At 56.7% G+C, this 24,673-nt stretch overlaps 1 protein-coding gene across 2 annotated transcripts in view; it reads right to left on the bottom strand.

The window, feature by feature from the left end:
• Positions 1–24,673, bottom strand: part of EEIG1 (estrogen-induced osteoclastogenesis regulator 1) — a 36,009-nt gene that overhangs the window by 9,986 nt on the left and 1,350 nt on the right. For both annotated transcript variants that reach the window (XM_081587072.1, XM_081587073.1), the window contains exons 2-3: positions 2,351–2,471; positions 2,128–2,157 (exon numbers count right to left, since the gene is read on the bottom strand). In XM_081587072.1, the coding sequence (XP_081443198.1) occupies positions 2,128–2,157; positions 2,351–2,471 (151 nt within the window). The remainder of the gene's footprint in view (positions 1–2,127; positions 2,158–2,350; positions 2,472–24,673) is intronic.

Genomic DNA, 24,673 nt, shown 5'->3' with positions numbered 1-24,673 from the left:
GATGAAAGGACATTGTTGTCTGCGACACAGACGCACTGTTCCCAGGGAAACAAGGCCGTGCTGTGGGAGCCACCGGGCCAGCGGGCAGGAGGGGTGGCCAGGCCCGTGGGAACTTGGCACTGTGGTGGGTGGGTGGGCGTGTGGGAGACCCTGGTAGGGGTAGGAGCCAGGAGCTGGCGGGAACCCCAAGCTGTCATGGGATGCAAAGGGGAGCCCGGGGTGGGGAGGGAAGTAAGAAAGTGGAAGAACAGGCTGGATGAGCTGAGAAGGCCTCCTGGGCGGAAGCCACGTCTGCCAGACCTGGAGGCTGGGGTGTGGGGGGGTGGGTGCTGGGCTTGGGGACCTGGAGGACAAATCAAGCTAAGCAGGGACATTCATTGAGCACCTGCGGCACACAAGTCTCTACTGCAGAGTGTAGGGCGCGTGCTTCAGACCCAGAAACTAAGGCTCAGAGCGCGCAAGTGACCTGCTCAGGGGCTCACACACCTTAGCCGGCAGAGCCAGGACTGAAACGAGCCTTGATCAGTGTCAGATCTCATCACCTTTCTGGGCCTCAGTTTCTTCCTCTAATTAAGGGAACCTGAGCCTGTGGTGGGGCTTTCCAGGTGGTCCAGTGGTAAAGAACCTGCCTTTCAATGCAGGAGACCTAAGAGACATGGGTTCAATCCCTGGGTGGGGAAGATCCCCTGGAGGAGGGCATGGCAACCTACTCCAGTCTTCTTGCCTGGAGAAACTCGTGGACAGAGGAGGCTGGTGGGCTACAGTCCGTGGGGCTGCAAAGAGTCGAACACGACTGAAACGACTTAGCACGCACTCACGAACCTGTGACAGAGGGAAGGGCCTGGGAGGTCTGACAGGTGACACAGCAGGTTTGTGGGAGGAGGGAGAGGGAGGTGGGTGCTCTCGCTGTTGGCTGTTTCTTCACTGGCTGTCCTTCACCCACGTGCGTCACCAGAAGGAGAAGTCTCTGCTCTAAGAGTACCTTCCGCCGCCTGGTTCTAGCCACCCTGCCCTCTGTTTCTGGGCAGGGTGTCGGTGCCCGGGACAGGGCACAGGGCACGGCCATGTCCACTGAACTTCCTGAGCTCTGGTCGATGGGAAGGGACTGGACCCGCACATCACCTGCCTCAGGCTCTCCAAGCAGGGTGAGGTGAGACAAAGGCGTGTCCCCTCTAGACTAACTGAGCCCACCTCCCTGCTGCTGGGCGCCTCCCCGGGCCCCAGAGGGTGGGCGAGAGGCCCCACGAGAAGAGGGGCTCAGGGCAGAGCAGGCTGACTCAAAGCCAGAGGTGACACTTCCAGAGCCGTCTTCCCCAACCTTCCCCAGTGGAAAAGGCTTTAAACGGGAAGGCCGGAAGTGTCTGTGGGCGAGGGGAAAGCTGCCCACCACACAGATGCGCAGCCGTGGGGGTGACTGAGCCCCCTTCACCCAGCCAGACGAGGGGACCTGCCACTGTAGAAAGCAAAAGGAAACTTGTGACATAAAAACATGCCCGCGCTGTACTGGGTGGTTAAAAAAAAAACAACAGGTTTCAGAATCTGTAGGACAAGTCCCTCTTGGGAATTTAAAAATCCTATCACCTGCATGTGCTGAGGTACACCCATGGGGGCTCCTCGTACGATCCTCTAAACCATATGCACGTTTTATTCACTGCTCTGTATGAAATAGTGCATGCATTTTTCTTCCGCTGCTTCTTTGTTAAAATATTTATTTATTGATTTGGCTTTACTGGGTCTTAGTTGTGGCACGTGGGATTCAGTTCCCTGACCAAGGATCGAACCTGGGCCTGTTGCATTGGGAGTGTGGAGTGTTAGCCACTGGACCACCAGGGAAGTCCCCCGCTTCATGCATTTTTGTTTTCTTAAGAGGTCTGGAAGGGTGTGAGGAGGAGGCCGAGGGAAGCACGAGGTGGGAAGCCCTCTACCATCTGTACTGCAATAAGCATCCGCTGCCTTTACATTAAACGCAGAGGCTGTCAATAAAGATATTTACAAAAATACATCTCAGAGAGGGCAGGGCGTCTTCTGTTTGGGGCAAGAGAGGTGGCTGGAGGTTCTTCTTAGAGCTTCTCACATGCCTGTCCCATCCCGTCCCACCCCGCTGCCCCTTCACCTGGCCCAGCTTACCTTGGAATAAGCCTTCCCACCTTTCAGCTCCTGCAAGGGAAACAGACAGGGAGATCAGGATGGCTAGGGAATCCCAGCGACCTCATGGGTCTTCCCAATCCTCTCCACCCCCGACCCCTATCTGACCCCCAGGGGAGGAGGACAGGAAATGAGGTAGCATGACTGAGGGGATGGGCTGGGAGCCACCACCCTGGTGATCCTGGCAGCCCCCCGCTGGCCTCACCTTGCGCACCGACACACGGAAGATGCAGGGGTCCAGCAGGCCAGTGGCCGGGTTGGCACTCATCTTACACACGAAGGTGAACCTCTTCCGCCACCGCACGCAGTTCTCCTGCACCTCCTCCCTGTGGGCACAGGGGAGGGGGTCCACGTTCAGGGAGATGAGGGCCCTGCCCGCCTCCGGGGATGGGTGGGGAGCTCTCACTTTTCACTTTGTATCACTAAGTGACTGCATTTTCGTAACAAGAATCTGCTTGTGGAAGTGTGATGAAAACAACAAAAACAAGATAAAAAATGAAAAAAAAAACACAAAAAACCCAAAGTCCAGCGAGGGTGAGAGCAGCGGGGAGCGGGGGGGCAGCCGTGTGTTTCCAGCACTGCCTGCCTGCCAGCCCCCACCTTGTTCTGGGGCCTCAGACAGCTCCTTCAGCTGCCACATGCCCCTCCTGCTGGACTGCTGCTGGCCATCTCGAGTAAGCCTCACAAAGGTGTTCCCAGGATGGACAGCCAGCCCTTTTCACAGATGAAGAAACTGAGGCTAGATAAACTGCCCAGTATCACCAGCCAGGAAACAGTTGTGCCCTCTGTCCAGTGCTGCCCAACTCCAGAGCCCCCTTCTTCACTAGTAGTAACAGCGATGATAAAGAGTAATAACAGCAACAATAGCAAACACTCACAGCTCGCTTCCTATGTGCCAGGCACCCCCCAAAGCCATTGGAGCCTGCTCCAAGCGCTGGCGATCCATGGTCATGCTAACCCTCCCAGCAACTGTCTGCAGCAGCTACCATCAGTAGTCCAAGCCCACATTCAAAGAAAACAGGACCTCTGGGCTGACTTCAGCCTGAGGCCCACCATGAGCAGAGCAGAACAGGGACTCGAACCCAAGCAGCTGGGCTCTGGTGCCACAGGTGCATCCTCCCCACTGGGTTGGGGGGGGCCAAGCTGGCTTTCCAGCTCCTGGAGCTCCTCCTGGGCCTGTGGAGCATGACCAAGCCCCACCCCCAGTTCAGCACCATCCCCCACCACCCCCACCCCCACCCCCACCCCCACCCCCACCCCACCCTCCGCCACTGGGGAGGTGCCTCCCTGGAGGTGGAAGTAGGGGGATGCAAGTAGCTGTGACTTCTCACGTGAAGGAGATGAGGTCCGCCCCCCGCCGGGCAGGATGTGCTCAGGAAGGGCGGGGCCCACGTGAGAGACATTATCTCCAGCCTCATCCCACCTAACAGGAACGCGGGGCAGACAGCTGAGGAAGTGACCGCTCCACCCCCTGGAGACCAGAGGGGTTTCCCGAGGGCGGAGGGTCAGCACAGGTTGAGCATCTCCTGAACACTTGCTTCCCCGGCAACTCCGGAAGGGGACAGACTCTGTGCCGCCCCTTCTATACAGTTGAGGGCACTGAGGCTCCCGGAGACCACCCAAGGTCACACCCCCCAGAGACGGGCAAAGCAGGATCTGAGCTCAGGACTATCCAATTACAGGGTCACAGCACCCGGTCATCGTCTTGGTTCATGGGTCAGCGGCTCAGGAGAGCCTGGCAGATGGAACCCACGAGGGTCGTGGGGTCAGCCACACCATGCTCGGTCCCCAAGGCATCTATCTGGGTCTCTGAGTCCCAAGTACGTGCTGGGTGCTGGACCCTGCAGTGGACCGGATTCACAGACTTGACATTTGACAGTCACCCCAGTGATGACTCAGTGTCACCAGGACAGGGTGGGGGAAGGGGTGAGTCAGGGAAGGTTACTAGCTGCAGGGAGATGGCATTCAGGCGCAGACCCGAATGCAGAGAAGGGGAGTAGCCAGTGGGGGAGACAGTTCCCAGCAGAGGGAACCGTATGAGTGGGAAATGAACATACTCTTGGGCTCTCGGCCAATGAAGGCCCCCGAGCCAAGCCTCTATGAGGAACTCCCTTCTGGCCCCACGAGGCTTTGAGGATGGGACCAAGGCTTCCCCATGTTCTGCCAGGGCTGTGATGGAAGCAACAAGACTCAGCCAGGCAGACCCGGGCTCACAACCTCACACTGTGCAGCTCAGGCTGGGGCCCAACCTCTGCATCGTCATTGGTGAAGCAGGCACAGGAGCCACTCATCACGGGCACCTGAGAGCATTCACGGAGGGGTGCCCGGCAAGGGCCCCCTAGGGAGGCCCCTCCCCTAGGGAGGTCTCCAAGCCCTGTCTTATCTGATGAAGACGCTGGAGTTGAGGGGCACTCAATCACCAGGATGCTCTGACCTTGTTAGGAAGGTGAGCTCCAGCAACCCCAGGTGACGGGGCAGAAAAGGTCAGGGCTTGAGAGGAGGGGGAGAGGAAGGGACATGGGGCAGGAAGCAGGTGCCCCAGGAGAAGCGGGGGCCCCAGGCCAGAGCATCATCTGACCCAGCCGTGGCGGCCCTCCTCCTTCATTCATCAAATAATTGAGCACCAATTGTGCCAGTCCCTTTTCTGTGCACTGGGACCACAGCAGTGACAAGCTTACATTTTGCTGGAAGGAAGAACTGAAACTGCCTCTATTGGCAGATGACTTGATCTGGTATGCAGAAAATCCTAAGGAAGTCACTACCTATTAGAATACATGAGTTCAGCCAGGTTGCAGAATACAAGATCAATATACAAAAATCAATGACCTCCTATATATTAGTAAACATCCACAAGGAAATAAACAATTTCACTTACAATAGTATCAAAAAGAATAAATTTAACAAAAGAAGTATAAAACATACGCTCTGCAAAACTACAAACTATCAATACCTTGCTGAAAGAAAGTCAAGAACATCTAAGTAAATGGAAAGACATCCCATAGTCATGGACAGAAAGATTTAATCTTGTTAAGATGACAGTACTCCCAAACTGGTCTAAAAATTCAATACAATCTCGATCAGAATCTCAGCTGACTTTGCTGCTGAAAATTGAAAAGTTGATCCTAAACCTTAGAAACTCAAGAGACCAGAATAATCAAAACAATCTAGAACATAAATAAAGGATTCACATGTCTTGACTGCAAAAATTCTACAAAGCTACAATAATTAAGAAAGTGTGGTTCTGACATAAGGATAGATACAAAGATCCATGGAATAGAATTGAGAGTCCAGAAATATATCTTCACATTTATGGTCAATTAATTTTAACAAAGGTACAAATGGGGAAATAGCCTTTTTAACAAAAGTTGCTGGGACAACTGTATATTCACATTCAAAAGAATGAAGTAGGACCCATTTTTTACCCCATGTACAATAATTAACTCAAAATGAATCAAAGGCCTAAGTTTAAGAGTAAAAAACTATAAAATTCCTAGAAGAAAACATAGGGGTAATGCTTCATGATCTATGATGAGGCAACAGTTTCTTAGGTATGACACCAAAAGTACAAACAGTAAGATAAAAATATAGATATACCGAACTTCATAAAAATTTAAAAACTCTGTGATTCGAAGAACACCATCAAAAAAGTGAAAAGACAGCCCACAGAACAAGAGAAAATATTTGCAAATCATATATATATAAGGGATTTGTAGCTAGAGTATATAAAGATCTCTTACAACTCAAAAATAAAGACAAATAACCCAATTTAAAAACAGACAGATAATCTAAATAGACATTTCTCCGAAGATATACAAATGGCCAATAAACACACGAGAAGATGCTCAACATCAGTAACTATCAGGGAAACACAAATCAAAACTGTAACAAGGGACCACTTCACATCCACTAGAACGGCTATAATCAAGACTGGTGATAACAAGTGTTGATGAGGATGTGGAGAAACCGGATCACTCGTGCACTGCTGGCAGGGATGTAAAATGGTGCAGCTGCTTTGGAAAACAGTCTGGCAGTTCCTCAAGAGGTTAAACTAGAGTTACCATATGACTCAGCAATTCTACTCCTAGGTATAAAGCCAAGAGAAATGATACACATGTCCATATGAAAATTTGTATGCAGATGTACAAGGCAGCGTTATTCATAATAGCCAAAAAAATGAAAGCAACCCAGATGTCCATCAACTGGTGAATGGATACAAAAAGTGTGATATATCCAAACAACGGAACATTATTCAGCAGCTGAAGGAGCACCTAAACATGCTACAATGTGAACTAACCTTGAAAACATTCTGCTTAGTGAGAGAAGCCAGTCACAAAGAGTATACATTGTATGATTCAGTTTCTAAGAAAAGTCCAGAAGAGGCAAACCCATAAGAGACAGAAAGACTGAGGATTGCCAGGAGATGGAGGAGTTGGGGGAAAAAATGGGAATAACTGCTAATGGGTATGGAGTTTTTTTAGGGTGATGAAAACATTCTAAACTTAACTGTGGTGACAGTCACAGCTCTGTGAATATAAATGGGTGAACTGTGTGGTTTGTGAATTGCAGCTCAAAGAACAGTTACCAAAACCAAAACAAAAGCATGGTGGTTCAAAGAGAAAACTGGAGCACGCAGCACAGGGAAGGCGGGTAGGGAGTGCCAGACGGAGAGGAGAAGCAGGTAGCCGCTCCTTTGGGCAGGTGGGTGGGGAAAGTCTTGTGGCAGTGACGCCTGACGAAGGTCTGGAGTGAAGTGAGGGTGTGGGCTGAGCAAAGACTGGGGGGAAGAGCTGTCCTGATGCATGAACAGCAAGTGCAAAGGCCCTGAGGTAGAAACAAGCTTGGCAAATGGAGAGGCGGCATGCGGGTTCAGGGGCTGGATGGCATTGGGGAGGGGAGCAGAGGGGATGAGGCAGTGCAGGGGGCAGGGTTAGTAACTACATCCACCCACGCTGGACTGTGGTGAGAACTCTTTGAGCCTTCCCCCTGACAGTGCCTCGGTCTTGCCACGATGGATTCTGGGCTGAGGGAGGCCCGGAGGAGGTGGGTGGAGGGGCACAAAGACTAGACTGCTTCCCATCGGGCAGAGGCTCCAAGCCTGAAAGCAGGGAAAGCTAGGGGGCAGCCGGGGCGCCAGAGCAGACCATCAGATCTCCGCCCGCCCCTCCACCGGCCTGAGCCAGCCCAGGAGTGGCAGCAGCTGCTGGAGTCTGAGGAGGAAGCTCACAGTGCCGGGCGTGTTGAAACACCCAGAGGAATCAGGATTAGTGTTTGGAAACGAAAGCCGATATCGAATTGTGCGTTCTCTCCCTTCCCCTTTGTGAGTCTGCCATGGGAACGCAGGGCCAGGAAGCCTCCCTGACCGTGGTTCCTGCGGGCCTGGCCAGAGAAAGCCACGGGGACCCTTCCCAGGCTCGGGTGACAGGCAGCTTCCTCTCCCGCTGTGGGAAGGCAGGGCTCACGGGATCAGTCCTGCACCTCCTTCGTGTTTCCACAGGGCTCTAAACAAACACACACTATTAAGTCCCGCCACTCCCACGGGAAGAAGCACGGAGCCTCACCCTGGCGCACCCCGGGAGGTCACAGCAAGGATAAAACAAGCGCCCCAGCAGCAGCCATTCCCTGAGGGCCTAGTGTGTGCCACCCAGAACTCTTCAGCACTGAGAGTTGGCTGTTACGGTGGCCCATTTCACAGATGAGGAAAATGAGGCTCAGAAAGGCTGAGAAACCCAGTCACAGAGCGGTGAGGGGCGGAGCTCGGTCTTGACTCAGGGCCCATCTGTGTCCAGAGCCAGGGACGGCACAGCCAGGACCCAACCCTGCAGAGGGCCCTCTGGAGGGAGGGAGCCAGGACCCCCAGCCAGGTGGTCTGGGGTTCCAGGCACAGGTAGGGATAATGGGGGGAAATGAATATAGACTCAGGGTGGGGATGGGGGCATCATTAAAAAAAAAAAAAAGAAAGCAGGAATTAAGATGCCAAGCAGAGGACCAGGAGCCCCAGATGACAGCTGACTTTAGCCAGGTTTGAGGAAATCTCAGGGCTTGATTCACTGAAGAAGAAAAAGAAACTCTTATGAAGCACTTACTAGGTGTCAGGTACTGCTGAAGGACCTAAGAACATAAACAGTGAAGAAAACAAAAAAATCTGCTTTCAAGGGGCTTATAGTCTGGCAGTAGGTAGGAGACAGACAAAATGAGGTAAAAACACAGCAGATGGTGGGAAGTGCTGTGGAGGAAGGAGCTTGAGGGCAAGACGGCCAGGAAAGGTGTTGATGGGAAGGGCACACCTGAGCAAAGGGCCAAAGGAGGTGAGAGCATGACGACAACGCAGACACCTGGGGGAAGAACAATCCAGACGTGAGGAACAGTCAGTCAAAGGCCCTGAGGTGGGAATCCGCCTGGCACGTTTAGGAAGGCACAGGGAGGCCACGGGCCAAGAAGGCACTGTGGGGCATGGCCCCCAGGAATAGCAAGGGCCCCTTCTTCGGGGCCGCCAAGGGCCCTGAAGGTCACCAGGATGCTGAAAGCTGAGCACCACCTGACACCAGCCATGAGTCGATGGACTGTGGCCCAAGGGGCGGGGGCCGGGATGGGGCCTGTGCGGGCAATGTGGATCTCTGCACACATTCCCAACTCCCCAGGTGCGGTGAGCAGGACGGGGGCGAAACAGGGAGAGTGTGAAAAAATTGCGAGTGAGTCTCTATGACAAAAAATCATCCAGAAGACGCTCATTAAGAACACACAGGGCTGGGGGACTTCCCTGGTGGTCCAGTGGCTAAGACTCCACACTCCCCATGCAGGGGGCCTGGGTTCGATCCCTGGTCAGGGAACTAGATCCCACGTGCTACAACTAAGAGTTTGAGGGACACAACTAGGATCCAGTGCAGTCAAATAAACTTTAAAAAGGAAAAAAATAACACACACACAGGACTGTGTATCCACTCCCCCACCTCACTTCCCCTGCTAATGTGGCTTAGAATGGGTGAGAACTGGAATGTAAAGATGACGGCGCCAAGCTGCAGGTTTCCCAAGCCCAGCAGCCTGCTCCACCTGCAAAGGGGCAGGAAGGGACAGTGGCTGAGGGGAGGAAGGGAGCTCGGGGTGGGTCTGGCTAAGGTGGGGCAAGGGACTGCAGGGCCACTGTCTTCATGTCTCTCCGAGAATCATTTCTGTAGTTGAACTTGAAATTGAAAAACGAGAAAAGCGTCTTAGGTTAGAAAAAACAGTGAAAGTGTTAGTCATTCAGTTGTGTCCAACTCGGTGACCCCATGGACTATAGCCCGCCAGGTTTCTCTGTCCGTGGGATTCTCCAGGCAAGAATACTGGAGTGTGTAGCCATTCCCTTCTCCAGGGGATCTTCCCAACCCAGGGATCAAACGTGGGTCTCCTGCATTGCAGGCAGATACCTTACCGTGTCTGAGCCACCAGGGAAGCCCTGTGAGGTTAGAAGGGCTGGTCAAAAGCCAAAAGAATTTGAATACCCACATACCTGATTCAAGGCCTGGGCCCACACTCGCCCTCCCGGCAGAACCGGGCAGCCCCTTGTAAGAGACAAAAAAAGATGGCCCGAACCTCCCTTGCCTGGGGTTTCAGGGTCAGTCCATGCTGCCAGGGACAGGTAATTACAGAGACTGGGTTTGCAGGAGAGTTTCGTTTTTAGCTTTAAGATATACAATTAGACGTCCAAACCCCAAAGAGGCAGGGCGAGGCCTCTCCACCCACCGCAGCCTGCCAGTGGCCCTCGCAGCAACAGAATTCAGCTATTTCTGGGCTGTCCTGAAATAGAGCAGAGCACCCTACCAGGCTGGTGTCTCCCTTGGAGCTCCCCAGGCCCCAGATCCTGACCAGGGCCTCTCTTATGCGTCCACAAAGCTTCCCTGTGGGCGCCAGCTCGGCGCCAGGCCCACACAAGCCGGGGGGTGGGGGGAATACACAACGGGAGCAGACATCCTCAGGAGCCCCCGGCTCAGTGGGGAGACACACAAAAGTCAAGTGAAAGTCACTCAGTTGTGTCCGATTCTTTGTGATCCCATGGACTATAGAGTCCATGGAATTCTCCAGGCCAGAATACTGGAGTGGGTAGCCTTTCCCTTCTCCAGGGGATCTTCCCAACCAACCCAGGGATCGAACCCAGGTCTCCTGCATTGCAGGCAGATTCGTTACCAGTTGAGCCACAAGGAAAGCCCAATCACACAAAACGTGACTTGACAACTGCTGCCGGCATCCTAGGAAGGGAAGGGGTTGCGAGCGAGCTGAAGAGACTGGGGACCTGACTGGGCTGGGGGCAGTAACCCCACAGCTGGGACCTCAGTGCTGTGGCTGGCTGGATGAAGATGCAGGGAGACGGGCCAGCCGGTAGGAAGAGCCCAGGATGACCCAGAAGGAAGGAGACCGGGGGGCGGGGCAGGACCAGGCAGGTGAGGGTGCATGAGTGACCCGGAGGCCCATCACTGGGAGCCGGGACTGCATCTATGAAAGGGTGATCCCGCCCACCACATGGGGCTGTCCGGTGACCCACTGGGCTGTGTCCAGCTCCTTTCTCCCCTGCTCAGCCCAAGGAGGGATGCAAAGAATTCTGCCAGCCGGCTGGGGGGATGGAGGTGATGTCACCCTAGCATCTGTCCCATCGTGTATCAGGGACCAAGAGAAAGGCAGCCAACCACCTTTGTGGCCCCACACAGATGGGGGCGCAGGGCATCTATCGACCAGCACTGCCTCCCTGGAGCTCGTGACAGAGCTGCACAGAGCAGGACTCTCGTTTGAGAACGTCCGCCTGCCTCCAGGCTAATCTTTAATCAGCAGTAAAACCCAGCCCTCCCATTGAGCCTGTTCTATAGGACACATGTTTTGAATACATGGGTATCGTCTTCTACCACCATCCTAGGAGGTATGTGCCAGCATTGGTCCCATTTTACAGATGAAGAAATTGAGGCCCAGGGAGGGGCAGAACAAACCCAACCAAGGTAGGACAGAATAAGGTCAGAGGCTGATCCAGGGTCACCCCTTCACCTCTTCCCCGTGTTGTTGCCCCTCAAAAGCAGGAAGGAAAGTGGACACCTGGGTGGAGCAAATGCTTCTTCCCAGGCTCCCAACAACTGAAAGGCCGAGAAGCAAGCCACCATCCTTAGCCTTTCAGATGGAGAAATCTGAGGCTCCCAGCAAGAGACCCCCCAAAGAGTCTGGGTTCCGTGGTTCCCCAAGGGTGGCTCACTGGCACATCCCTAGCTCCTGGCCCAGACCAGCCTCACTGCCCAGAAAATGTAAGATCTCAGAGCTTTAGCACCGCCCCCAGTCTCCATCAAGCAGGTGACAAGGGGTCAGTGCCATAGGGGCCACCTCCTGGCCTCAGGCTGGCTACAGCCCGCAGGCTGTCATATCTACAGGGTGCTTGCAGACAGGGACCAAAGCAGGGCCATCTGAGGCTAAGGCGCAGCACAGACCACAGTAGTCTCAGAGCAGGAAAGTGGAGAAGGTCTCAGTGGGGGCGCCATGGAAAGCCTCCAGCTTGACCCAACCTCAGTCCCTCACCTTCCCAGCGGCCTGGCTGCAAGCATTTGTCTTGTACCCAGCAGAGAGCTGAGCAGCTCAACCACGGTCACAGTCTAGGAGTGGGGGTGCCGGGGCCTGGGAGGACAGAGCTTCTTAGACTCGAATCAACACTGAAAAACCCTTGGCTTGTCACAAACCAAGATTCCCGAGCCCTGCCAGAACTAGACTCTGTCATGGCAGCATTCCTCCACTTCAGCACTCCAGACATTTGAAACCATTCTGTTTTTTTTTTTTGGGGGGGGGGCTGTGCATCACAGGACACTTAGCGGTATCCTACCACTAGCACAAGTCCAGCTGTGACAACCAAATATGTCCCCAGATACTGTCAACTGTTTGAGGTCAAAGACATCCCCAGTTGAGAACCACTGCTGCAGACCCTGGACTAGGCTTTTTGAAAAGCTCCCAGGTTAATTCCAAAGCAGGAGCTGGGCACCCGGCTAAGAGAAGGCCCATCCGTGAGCACGGAGTGGGACCCCAGGGACTCCCAGACCCACTGCGCTCCTGCGTTCCTGGGAGGGCTGGTCCCTCCCTTTCTGCCCCTAGGACGAGGGATAAGCAGAGCAAGGCTCCATCACGTGAATCCCTCCCCCCCCAACCCCCCACCCCAGGCAGTCACGGAATCCCGCCTGCACCTCCCAGCCACGTGGGCTCTGTGATCTCCCGTTCTTGGCTGGTTTCGGGAGGCGCAGCGAGTGGTCGCAGTGATGCAATCAAGGTTCCCGGCTGATGAAGCCCAGCCTGGGGCCAGGAGAGGCGAGAGTCTCATAAGGAAATGATTTAAATCGACAATATCTGCCTGTGCTTCCCTGAAGAGCAGCGAGTCCAGCCGCCTGGGAAGGGGCCCACCCTGGGGAGCAGACGAGGCATCCGCCCAGGGGCTGCAGGGCGGTGGAGCCTCCATTCCAGTGACGTGGCCCACGCGGCAGCCAGGCAGCATCTGGCTCCTGCCAGGAATTCAGGGCCTCACGCAGGGGAAACAGCTCGTTGTGGTTCTGACATGGCCAGCCCCTCCTCCTGGGATGCAACGAGGCAGCAAGAAGTTCCTAGAAGTCGGGCCACTCTGGCATGGTGAGAAAGCATTACGGTCAGGAGGAAGGATTCTGCAGGCAGACGCCCCTGGCCTTGAATCCTGCCACTCACCAGCCCGGAAACCTTGAGCTGGATCAAAAAAAACCCAAAGTGAGGACTTCCCTGGTGGTCCAGTGGTTAAGAATCTGCCTTGCAAAGCAGGGAACGTGGATTCGATCCCTAATCTGGGACCTAAGATCTCACCTGCTGTGGAGCAACTAAGCCCAAGCACCGCAACGAAAGATCCCACATGACCCAGTGTGCGTGCGTGCGTGCGTGCGTGCGTGTGTGCATGCTCAGTCGTGTCTGATTCTTTGCCACCCCTGGACTGGAGCTCGCCAGGCTCCTCAGTTCATGGGATTTTCCAGGCAAGAATACTGGAGTTGGGTTGACATTTCCTATTCCAGGAGGATCTTCCTGACCCAGGGATCGAACACACGTCTCTTGCGTCTTTCGCATTGGCAGGCGGATTCTATACCACTGAGCCACCTGGGGAGTCCACATGACCCGACGCAACCAAATAATTAAAGCAATTTATAAAACAAAGTGGGCAGGTGCTGGCTTCTGCATTTTACAGACACGGCACGCTGCCTCCCTGGTCTGTCCTCCGGACTTGCCCGTACCCGGAGGCAGGCTCTGCAGGCAGCTCTGCAGGCAGCTCGGCAGCTCCCAGGTGAACGTGCGGGGATGTGATTCTCAGCAGACGCAACAGGCCACTTTCTCTTGCTCTTAGAGCCCAAGAGGACAGCAGGCTGTTGGAAGGGATCCAAGGTAAACTTGCTGGCTTTGACCCAGGGATGGTCCAAACCCAAGCACCTGGGTGAAGGTGCCCCCCTCCCACTAAGTGTGGCCCAGCCCAGCTCGTTTGCGGGGTACTCTGCCTTGTGCCAGGGGCTGCTCAAGCATGAACCCTCTGCAGGCACAACCACCACCCACTTCACAGATGAGCAAACGGACACTCAGGGAGTCCAAAGGTCACTCAAGAGGTGAGGGGTGAACTGCACCCCCAATCCTTACCTCAGGAGCCCACCCCATCCCCTGCCATGCAGGATCGCTGGGAAAATGGTCTGAGACAGAAGCGCTGTCCTCGGGAGCATCATCAATGTTCCTGTGCTTTGCGGGCTGACCCTTCACGAGTCTCAATACTAGAGAAAAGGCGGCCTTGAGACCAGTCCTACCCTAAAGGAGGCATGGTCCCATGAGGTCAGAGTGTATGGTCAGTGGGGCATGGCCCTGGGCCAAACCCATCAAGACCTGCTGGTGCTGGGGACCAAACCTCATCAATCCAGGGTGGGAGAATGGGGAAATGTTCCTGGAGAAGTTCGTGTCAGCTTCCTGCCTACTTATCCGGCGCTAAACTGACAGCTTTCCCTGCCTGACCTCCTGGAGTCCACACCCCAAGCCTGGGAGGTAGGTACCATCATCCCCACATCACAGGCAGGGAAACTGAGATTCAAGGCACAGAAGCCACCTACCCCAGGTGTGGCCGGGAGAGGGCCGTGATCTGGTCTGAACCCCCAGCTGTCTGATTTCGGAGTCTCAAACCAGGCCCAGGCCTTAGAAATTCAAAGCAAGAAGCCACAGCTGCACTAGAGTAGCGACTCCCCCCCCCGCCTCAGAACCCTCAACTGTAAAAAAACAGAGCTAAAGGGTCAGCTATGTGCAGGAGGGGTTCCCTTCCTGAGCCCCTGAGGTCTCCAGCAGGACTGTTCACCGGACAAGGGTGCAAGAGGCAGACAGACTGGGGTCCAAGACCAGGATCTGCTCCCCACTGGACACGTGATCTCTGTGGACCTCAGTCACTACCCTGTCTCACGGGTTTGCTAAGAGGCTGAATGAGAGAACAGGGCCTGGCACATACCAGAGTTCACACACACACAAAGAGGGACATGTCCGTTACCATCAGAAGCAATTGAGACAGATGGTCCAGCAGGAAGATCAGGCGTGCAGGGCCCCTGATGGAAGTCCTGCTTCCCCACCCCAGGATATGTATGGACCAGGACATTTCCCCAGACCTTGAACCTGGCTCAGACATCCCAGGAGGTGGACTGGCAGGGAGCCCGGGCATGCTCAGGCCACTCCTGGCTGACTCACACCTGGGTGGTGACTGAGTCACCCACGGAAGCAAAGAAACAGGAGGGAGGAATCCCCAACTCTGGAGTCCAGTTCCGTGAAGAGCTGGACTCGAGTGAGTCACAGGGGTGTCCCTGTCCTCTGAGCCTCTACCCAGCCCCAGAGCCTTTCCTGAAAGCATCCTCCTCACAACTACTGCAGACACATTACTTCCTCTTCTGGGTCTAGGTATGGTGAAAATGGAAAGACTTCCCTGGTAGTCCCAGTGGTCAAGACCCTACACTTCCAACGCAGGGGACATGGGTTCAATCCCTGCTCGAGGAACTAAGATCCCACATGCTGCACACTGTGACCAAAAAAATGAAGAAAACAGAAGGAAGCTTCTATACCCAGAGTGCAGGCATCTTGGAGGCAGGGCCTCTGTTTCACTCACTGATGCTTCTTACGTCCTAAGGATGGCACATGGCACAGGGGAGGCACTCAGTAGGTCTCCGAAGACTAGATTAGTGACATCCACAGTCCAGCTCCCAATAAGGAGCCCCAGACCTTCTTGCACTGAGATTTCCACCAGAAAAGCGGCCTCCAGCTGCAGTCAGGACATGTGCTCTAGCTTTTGGTGGTCATCGAGGGGTCAGAGGGCATCACCACCTCTGGAACTGCCGCTGGTGGTCCCACTGCTCCTCACCACACTCCCCATGGCTCCCTGGACTTCTGAGGGGAACTGAGGAATAACCAGGGGCCACCAGTCATGTCTCCTACCAAACCAGCACAGAGTCAGACCTGCTTTGCCAGCTGTCTTTCGGCAGCCCTCCGAGATTCCATCCACGGGACAAAGGGCTCAGGGGTCGGTGGGACCGGGAGGCCCTGACTCATTCTACCTCCTCCCCAAACAGCTGATTTCTCCTGCAGACTCAGGGGCTGACCCTGGGCCCGTCACTGCCCCTGTCATTCTCAAGGGCATTTCGTCCACACACATGAACTGAGCACTTTACTACGAGCCAGGCCTGAGTGGGATGCTGGGGACATATCCAGAACAAGCCTGGGCCTTGGTCTTGTCTGTATCCAAAAGGGGCCAGGCCAGTCTCACCCGGGTCCATGTGATTCCTCTTCGCCCGACAGGAAACCCTTAGGAGGTGCAGGAGCCCTCGGTCAGGCCTCCTCTTGCATTTGGGGGAATACCCAGTCAAAGGCCCACCCCCAGAGAAGACAGTGGTCAGGGCCAGAGCGGGCAGGAGTGGCTGATGCCGCCCCTCCCACCACGTGCTCAGCACTTCCGGGAGAGCTGATGTATCTAATGGTCCTCCCCTGGCTCAGGGGCACCGGGTCAGGGGCCATGGCTGTCTCCGCCACTGCTGGGCCCAGTGCCCAGGGCAGGAGCCTGGCCCTAATTGCACATGTTTGCTGAAGGGGGTGAAGCACAGGAAGAGAGAAAGAGAAACAATTAAGGGGAGAGAGGGAGCAAGGTGAACCCTTTCTTCCTGCTCCCACCCCTGGATCGCCTCCAATAACGGCCCTGGACTGACAGCCACCACTGCCAGCCTTTCCAGGGCCCTGACTCGGTGCGGGGGTTTCTGCTGGGTATGTAATGGGGACAGGGGAGGGTGGGTGACCCACTTAATCCAAGTGCCAGGAAGGAGCTCATCACCCCATTTCACAGAAGAGGAAAGCAAGGCTCAGAGAGATCCGGTGGTCTGGCAGCCTTGGGAGCCCACCCTCCGTCTGAACCGCCAAGGCCCTCACCCAGCCGACCCTGCCAGGGTTTGCAAGAGGCGGAAGGAAAAATCCCCAGCCAGAGAAGACTGTTGGCAGCTGCCAGGAGGAGTTATGGATCATAACTGATGCTTATCAGGCTCGGGCAGGTATGGTTCAGGCCGCCCAGCCAGAAAGACCCTGGAAAGACCAGAAGATCCCCCCCAGGCTCGCAGGTGCCTGGCCCGATCAAAGGGGTGGGTGTGTCCAGGCCGTTTCTCAACACAGACACGTGCACACGCCAGGGCACGGCTGGCAGGCTCTCACAGCAGTCCTGCGTAACCAGCCGCCTAAGAAGCAGGACTTCACAGGAAGTCCCCTCCAGACATGACCTCCCCCCAACAACCCAAGCCAGCATCATCCTGACTCCTATCAGGATGGGTGGTTTTAATCAGAATGCTTTTGAACTTTATATAACCGGCCCGGCCCGGCCCGCTCTTGGGTCTGGCTTCCTTCCCTCAGCGTTGTTTGCTGCACTATCCTTGTTGTGAGTGGCAACAGCTGATGCGTAGCCGGCTGGGAGTTGGGTTTTTAATCATCCCATGATGACAGAGGTGGGAAACTGCTCCTATCAGCTGATGGCCGCCCCGCCTCCTGCAATCTGGAGTCCCAAGCGGTCAAGCCCCTGGCTGCCCCTAGGAGTTCTAAAATACAGCTCTGATTCACGTCTTTCCACGGTCCCTTGCCCATGGCTCCCCAGACTGCCAAGCCCAGCATCCTGCCTGGGGCGTGGCAGGGGGCAGGGCAGTAACCCCAGGAGGCAGCATGGGCCCCCCCACACCCAGAAGGTGCTCAGGAACTCGTCCTGAGGGACTGGGGGTTGGGGCGCTCTCGCAGAGGAAGTGGTGGGAGGTAAGGGCGCCTTTGCGTGCGAGAAGGATCCAGACTTCTGCCTTCCCTGGCGGCCTCCCAGGCGCCAGGCGTGCACCGCCTTCCCTCTTGGTAGGTTTAGTCTGGTTTCGGCTGCCCCGTGCCTGGCCCTGTGCTGGGCAGGTAAGCCCTGATCTAGGAAGCCCTCCCGCCCCCTCCCTAGGCATCCCCTGCCCCGCTGGATGGAGAAGGAAGCCCAGGCTGAATGGACAAGGCTGTTGGCTGTGGTTACAGAGTCAGAGGGTAGTTGCCAAGGTCCAAGGGCAGATGCCAGCACAGGGACCAGCCTCCACCTCCTCCCCACCCCGCTAGGAGCAGCCCCCCTCTCTACACCCAACACAACCCACCGGTGCCCCCAGCTGCCTCTCAATCGCAGCCTCTGAGCCCCAAGGCGGTGCCCAGCTGCCCGGTAGGCAGCGAGGGCTGCTCCTGACACGCGCTGATACCCCTGGCACCAGGGTGGGGAGGGGCTGGGCTCAGGCAGCTGGCGGTGACTGGCACTCGGTCCAGCACCATCAGCGCCCACGCTGGTTCAGGGCCAAGGAAGAAATGTCCCAGGCCCCTACCAGCGCCTGCCCTCGGCACGCGGCCCCAGAACTAAGATGCAACAGAGGCCATGCCAAGTCTGGGGCTGGAGCTAAGAGGCATGGCCCACAAGGGTGCACAAGGCCAAAAGGGGGGCCAGGGAAGGCTTGCAGGGGAGGGGGCTCTTGGGCTGAGCAGGAGTTCCGCCACGTAAAGTGGGGAAACGGAGTCTGAGGACAGGGCAGCTGCAGAAGCAAACAACTAGAGTAAGGTGGGGTGGGGTCAGGCTGCCCGGGGCCTCCCACCCTCCCAGGGACCCTAGCATCGCCCCCTGCTCCCAGCAAGGGTTCCACAACTTGCTGTGCGGAAGGCCCCCTCCCTCCTCCTGCATTTCCTGTGTAGAAGCCCCCCCAAACCCCTAGCCCAGCCCCACCCAGGGGAGCACTCCAGCTCTCCCTGGTTCAGAGCCAACCCCCCAAGACAGAGCAGGTTCAAGCCAGCAAAGGCGAGAAAGTGCAGAGACCCCACACCGGGGACCCTGAGTCCCAGCATGAGGCCCAGCTTCTTGGACACTCGGGAGCTCACCTGCTTCCAGCCCTCTGGAAGGACCCTCTCCCCACACCACCCCTAGAATCCTGAGACAGAGACAGCACCCCAGTCAGTCCTGGCCCCCAGGGCAGTTCCCTGGCCAGAGGGACAACTAAGGTGGCTCCATCCAGCCCACCGCCTTGACTCAGCTGGGGACGAGCTGGACCTCTGATAGGCATTACCTCACCACGTCCTCCCAAGAACACTGCAGGCAGGCACCAAAAGCCTGAGGCTGGGGAGCTGAGGCCCGTGCCCAAGGTCGAACGGGCAAACGGGCGACAAGAAGCAGAGGAGGACGGGTATGTCCTCCCCAGGCCTGTGGGGGGGCAAGCCTCCAGCCCGACCAAACAGGCAGTGCGTCCTCCAGCAGGGCTCCTTCCTCCCAACCGCGGGCGGGCCACTCCCCGTTGACATCTGGGCAGATGGGGGAGCAGATGGTTCCAGGCCTGCATCTGAGAGCTGTTCCAAGCCTGGGCACCAAAAGCAGCTCAGAGCAGAGGCTAAGGGTTTGCAATGACCGCCCCAAGCAGACACCAAGGCCAGGCCACGGGCTGAGCGACTTTAGGCCCCACCAAGGCCACCAACGGCACAGTGTGTGACCTCACGGAGAGCTGGAAGGCCCAGGGGGGACAGCCCTCGGGTCATAGAGCACACCGAGGCCCTGGGGGCAGGTCTGGTGTCCCCAGAACCCCCAGCACTTGCCAGGCCAGGGGGATAATGAAGCCCACATCACTTCCAGGTCTTGTTCTAAGCAAATCTGATGTCTCTCCCCTGCTCAGACCTTCCGGGGCTGTGTGATGAGATGAGGATAAATCTATACTGGTTGCCATGGGTGATACACTGCTCATTCTAGCGGCAGGCTAGCGACCGCAGGGTCACCAGACTGCACACACTGAGTCCCCAGGCTCCCAGGACCCGTGAGCAAATATGCCAGCAGCCCAGACAGGGCTTCCGGAATGTAAGTCAGGACTTCCAAGTACTGAGCAAGCAGAGTTCAAAGCCTCTCCAGGACCTCAGACACAGTGTGGATGCAGCTGCGAACCCCGGGCCAGAGAGGTTCCCAGAACTGAGCTCAATGTGAGGAACAGGCCTCTGGGAATAGCCCTGGCTCCCCGGGGCCCGATCACCTTGGGTCAGGGCTCTGCCACTGCCAGGCTGGCAGGCAGGTGGCCAGGGTTGCCAGGGTGGCACCTGCCAATGGTGTGGCCAGCTGGCAGCAGAGGCCAGGCCCCAGGAGCAGACACCAAGGCCAGGCAACAGGCTGGACGGCCTCAGGCCTCACCAAGCGCACCAGCCGCAGCCTGACCCCAAGGGAGCCCACAGCTGGCCTGACGCCACGACCTGGCTGCCAGCAAGACATCTCGCTACCAGCGCCCGCCTCCTCAGGCCCCAGCTTGCCCACGGAAGGCCTCCCACAGGGGCCCCAGGGACCAGGCAGATCCCCACCAGGGACCCAAGGGCACTAGGGGGGGTTAGGAGGAGCCCAGAGCAGGCAGCCCACGGAAGAGGCAGCTTGGGCCAGATGCTGCCATGTGACACTGTCACCAGATCCATTCATTTAAAAGAATTTTTTTTTTCTTTTTATGCTGTCAAAACCTGTTAGATCCCTGTATAGGGCAACAAAACCCAGCATAAGCTCCACGAGGGCGAGGACCACGTCCAGCCTGGGGTGGGTGCCCAGACGACATCTGTCAAGCAAACAGATGACCGAACAGAAAGGCTTCCTGCGTTGGTCCTGGGAGGACCCTTCCCAGGTGTGCCTGGCTGTGAAATCTCTGAGGCCCCCAGGTACACTGCCCAGCACCCCCCTCCATGGGGAGCTCCCCGGGAGCCAGGCTCTCTGCTCCTGGTCACCTCTGGAAGCCTGGGTCCAAGAGGGTGCTCAGTAAATGCGGAGTAGGGACCCGGGCCTGCCCACCTCCTCCTCCGCCCTCCCCACCAGGTCTGTGAAGGGAAGTGGTGGCCCCGCCTACCTCAGGGTCCCACTGCACCCCCACATCCTTGTCCCCTTGGGCCCAAGAGACAGAACTGTGGGTCCATCTTCAAACCAAGATGTGCGGGAGAGCCGGACATGCGGGCCAGCAGGTTCGAGAGGCATCTGTGGCCTTCTCCAAGGAGGGAAGGCGAGGCCCGCCAAGCCCGAGGCATGTGTTTAAGAGACCTGGCTTCCCTGGGCCTGCAGCCTCCAGCTGCAGAGCTGACCTGTCCAAGGCCCTTCTTCAGACCCCTCCAAATCCCAAGCAACCCTCACAGGGCTCCCATCCCGGCCTGCTCACGGCCAGGCCCGCAAAAGGAAGGCAGTGTCCGTCTTGTGAGCAGGCGTGCCCCCTTTCAAAAGGTTGCCCCAGTGAAAACCCCACTGAAGAAATCACTGAAAACTGAAAGCGGTCACAGAAGAAAGTACAGGGTGGGAGTGGGAGCCCACCCAAGTCACGCGTCTGTTTCTTAGACAGCCTGGCACCAAGCCCAGGGCAGGAAGAGGCTCTTGTCTCTCCCTGGCCAGCCTGCCCCTTCACGCAAAGAGGGGCTCTGAGGCACCCGGGGCAGAGGTCAGGGCCAACCAGAGCTGTGCCATGAGCTCCTCCTACGAAGTGACCCTGAACGAGTGACTTCTCTGCCCCCAGCCTCAGTTTCCCCATCCACTGGCCCAGGAGGCTCGCTCTGCCTGTTGCCTCCACAGAGGCCTTGCTGTCCGGTAGACGGGTGCCTCCCTCTCGCTCCCTCCCACCACCAGCCACGTGCACGGGGCAGGCCACAGGCCCAGTGCCAGCCGGGCACAGAGACCTCGCAGGATGTTTGGGATTCCTCCTGCCTGAAAGACAGATTGGCTCAAGGCTGGAAGCCTGCGCCTGGCCTGCCCTGGGGAGACCACGACCTGGCCCACGGCTTCCCGGCTCACAAGACTTGGCTGGGACGCGTCCCTCCTGGGACCCCTGGGAAAGCCTCCCAGATGCCATTCGGATGCATCTGCTTAGAAGGCCTCTGGGCAGAGACCTTGGCAAATGCCCACTGTGCCCCAGTGCCAGCCCACGCCTGGCACTGAGTCCACAGCAACGACGTCTGCCCCGGTCCCCACCTGCAGCCCCGAAGCCCCTTTTCCTCAGATCTCACTGGATCAAGGCCAGTGCCTCGAAGCGATCCCAATCTGGATTTCCCTGTTGCACCCAGCCCACGGGAAAGAACCTCCTTCCAAGGTCTGGGGACATCACACAGGGCTGCAGCTGCTTCTGGCCCTTGGCCACCAAGGCAGGGCAGGGCCTTGGACCTGCCTACCTTTAAATCACAGCTCTGCCAGTCCCCAGCTAGGTGATGCGGGTCTACCACTTTAGGTCTCTTGACCCCAATTTCCTCATCAGCTCAGGGGTGGGGTTCAAGGACTCAGCAGATCATGTATTCTAGGTGTTTAGCAGGTCCCTGGCATCTCACAGTGCACAATCGAAGGCAGCTTAAACCCTAATGATAAAATGGTCATTTTTGCAATTGCATTTCTAGCCAGGTGACCCCTCTGGATGGCTGAGAGGATTGACAGACACGCCGTGTGCAAAAACACTTGGCGTGGCACCTGGCACGCAGCACAGAACCTGGTAACCGTGAGGATCAGAGTTCGTAAGGAGGCCTCAGAGAGGTGAGGCTGGGGAAACAGTGCGATGAACCACCTGTTCTACCTGCTCAAATTGGGTCAGGCTGGAGCTGTGTACCCAGCTGTTGCCATGGCACCCAACACACAGGGAAACACTCTAAGCTGGGAGGGTGGTTGCTGCAGCAGTGGGGCCTCAGGCCTGCTTCACTTAGACACCTCTCATGTTGCCACTACCCTCACTGTCTGGACCACATCAGGGATCCCCGAGGTTGGGGCAGTACGCCGATCAACTAAGCAGGTCTTGTACCCTTGACCCTACCCCAACTCCAAAATAGGGCTTTGGCCCTCTGGGTTGGGGTGGGGCGGGCTGTGAGGAGGGGCTTCCAGGCTGCAGACCAGGGTGTGTGGAAGGGGAGTGGATGGGGTAGGAACCCAGGAACCCTCATCTCCTGGGAAAACGCCAAAGCACTTCTAAGCAGCCTGGGGTCCCAACATGTCTGTTCCCTCCAGCCACACTTGCCTAGCAGCGAACAGGTACCCAGAACCCACTTCGTGCCTAGCTGTGTGGGGTTCAGTGCCAGCTCTTCCCTCCTCATCCCACTCAGCTTTCATCGAGGGTGAGGGTTGCAAAGGCTGTCGAGGCTCAGCCAGGTTTAGGGAATCCACAGCCCGTGGCCAAGAGGGAAGAAGGGGAGAGAGAGGAGAAATCCAGACGCTGTGGGCTGGGATCTGGAACTTTTCAGACTTTTCCGCATGAGGGGGCAGGGTTGGGGCAATGGAAAGGCTGACAGGTAGGGTGGCAGGGGCCCCAGGGCCTGGGAAGCCCAGCTGAGACTTGAGCCTGGGGCTGAATACTGACTCCTCAGTAGAATCCAAGACCCTGCCCCCAACCCTCAGTTCAGATGAGACCTCCCCCGCTGCTGACTCCAGTTGGTACCCCCAAGATCTAGAAGGGACCTGGGGCCTGGACCCCTCTACCATAACCGCTGCAGTAACTGCAGCGGCTGCAACGATTTGCCTGGCCAGACATGGTATATACATTATCCATTCCCCATCACAACTGTAGCAGTGGGTATGACCTCCCATTTCACAGAAAAAGAAACTTAAGGCACAAAGGTAGAACACAGTAGTGGCTAAAAGCACATCCTGAGTTTGAATCTGGCCTCTGCTGCCTTAATGCAGGCAAATCACTTCCTCTCTGAGCTTCAGTTTCCACCTCTATAAAATGGGAATAATCTTACAGGGCTGCTCCCCCCCCAACCTCCACTCTGCTCCATGGCATAGTCAAGGGGTTAAGTGAGAGGTACTAGTAAAACAGGGTGCAAAGAACCAATAACTTGCTGGTTCCTGGAATCAGAGAGGTTAGGTAACTTGCCCTAGGTCACACAGCCAGTGAGGGGCCGACACCCCAGACCCCAGCTCTGAGCACAGCCCTTTACCAGAAAGGCTGGGCTGCTCTGTGTGTGGCCGGCGGGATCATGGGCTCCCACCCCACAGCAAAAGGCAGCCCTCATCTGAATTCCTCAGATAAGCAGCTCCCAGCCTGAGCGAGTGGGCCCAAGTGCACAGAGAAGGCGTGCTCCACCCCATCCCACACAGGAGATTCTTAAATCTGGGTTAGGCTGCAGGCCTCCTCTCTCTCCTCCCAGCAGAACGTGGGACCACCAGATTCATCCAATAGGTCTCCAAACAGGCCGAGTTCAGTCGGCAACTGCCTCCTGTGGGGTCCCTGGCAGACCACTTACTTCTTCTTTTTGGGGCCTCAGTTTCTCCATCTGTAACACGCAACCCTATCTCACAACTATGGGGCAGCTCCAGCTAACTGGACTCACAAGGAGGCCTGAGGAGCCAAGGGGCAGCCCAGCGAGGGGAACCAATGGATCCCAGGCCTTGGGTCAGGCCCTGGACCGCGTTCTCTCTGCTGAAACTTCTCCACAACTCAGACTGAGAGACCTGTACTGGGCCCAGAAAGTGGCCAAGCTGGGACTCCAACTCCCATCTGTCACACTCCAGGACGATGTGACCCAGGGAGGGGGGGTGTGCCAGGCAGTGGGTGCAGCTTGGGAATTGGGGCCGCCCTCAGCAGCGAACTGGGCGGCTGGGACTGCAGGATGGGGAAGAACACAAAACTACACTTGACCGAGCTTCTTTCTTTCAGTGAGGGCAGCAGCCTCCGTGACAAGGGCATTTGCAATGCAAAGCAGTCCAGCTCCAGCCAAAAGAGGACGGGTCACTCGGAGGGGGCTGGGCGGGTCAAAATCCAGCCCCCACCCTCCAGCCAGACCCGGAGTGCCCGGGGGCTGGACCTTCCCAGGCATCAGGGAGTGCCAGAGAACCTGTGGCTGGCCCGAGCTCTAAATCATATGACAGCCTGAGCGGCCAGCTGGGTGCAAGATGCCCTGGAATACTCCTCTTCTCAGCCCTTCAAGGCCAAACTCCACTGGGCTCTGTCTGCAAGTCTGCAGAATGGATCTACTGTGGGCTGTGTGTGTGCAAGGCCCCGAGAGGGGGCTGAAAGAACAGACCCCC

This window comes from Giraffa tippelskirchi, chromosome 4 (assembly GCF_054371585.1).
Source record: "Giraffa tippelskirchi isolate mGirTip1 chromosome 4, T2T-mGirTip1v1.2.pri, whole genome shotgun sequence".
In the NCBI taxonomy this organism is placed as follows: domain Eukaryota; kingdom Metazoa; phylum Chordata; class Mammalia; order Artiodactyla; family Giraffidae; genus Giraffa; species Giraffa tippelskirchi.
Note: the sequence above shows the minus strand (reverse complement) of the source record. Positions and strands in the feature narration are given on the sequence as shown.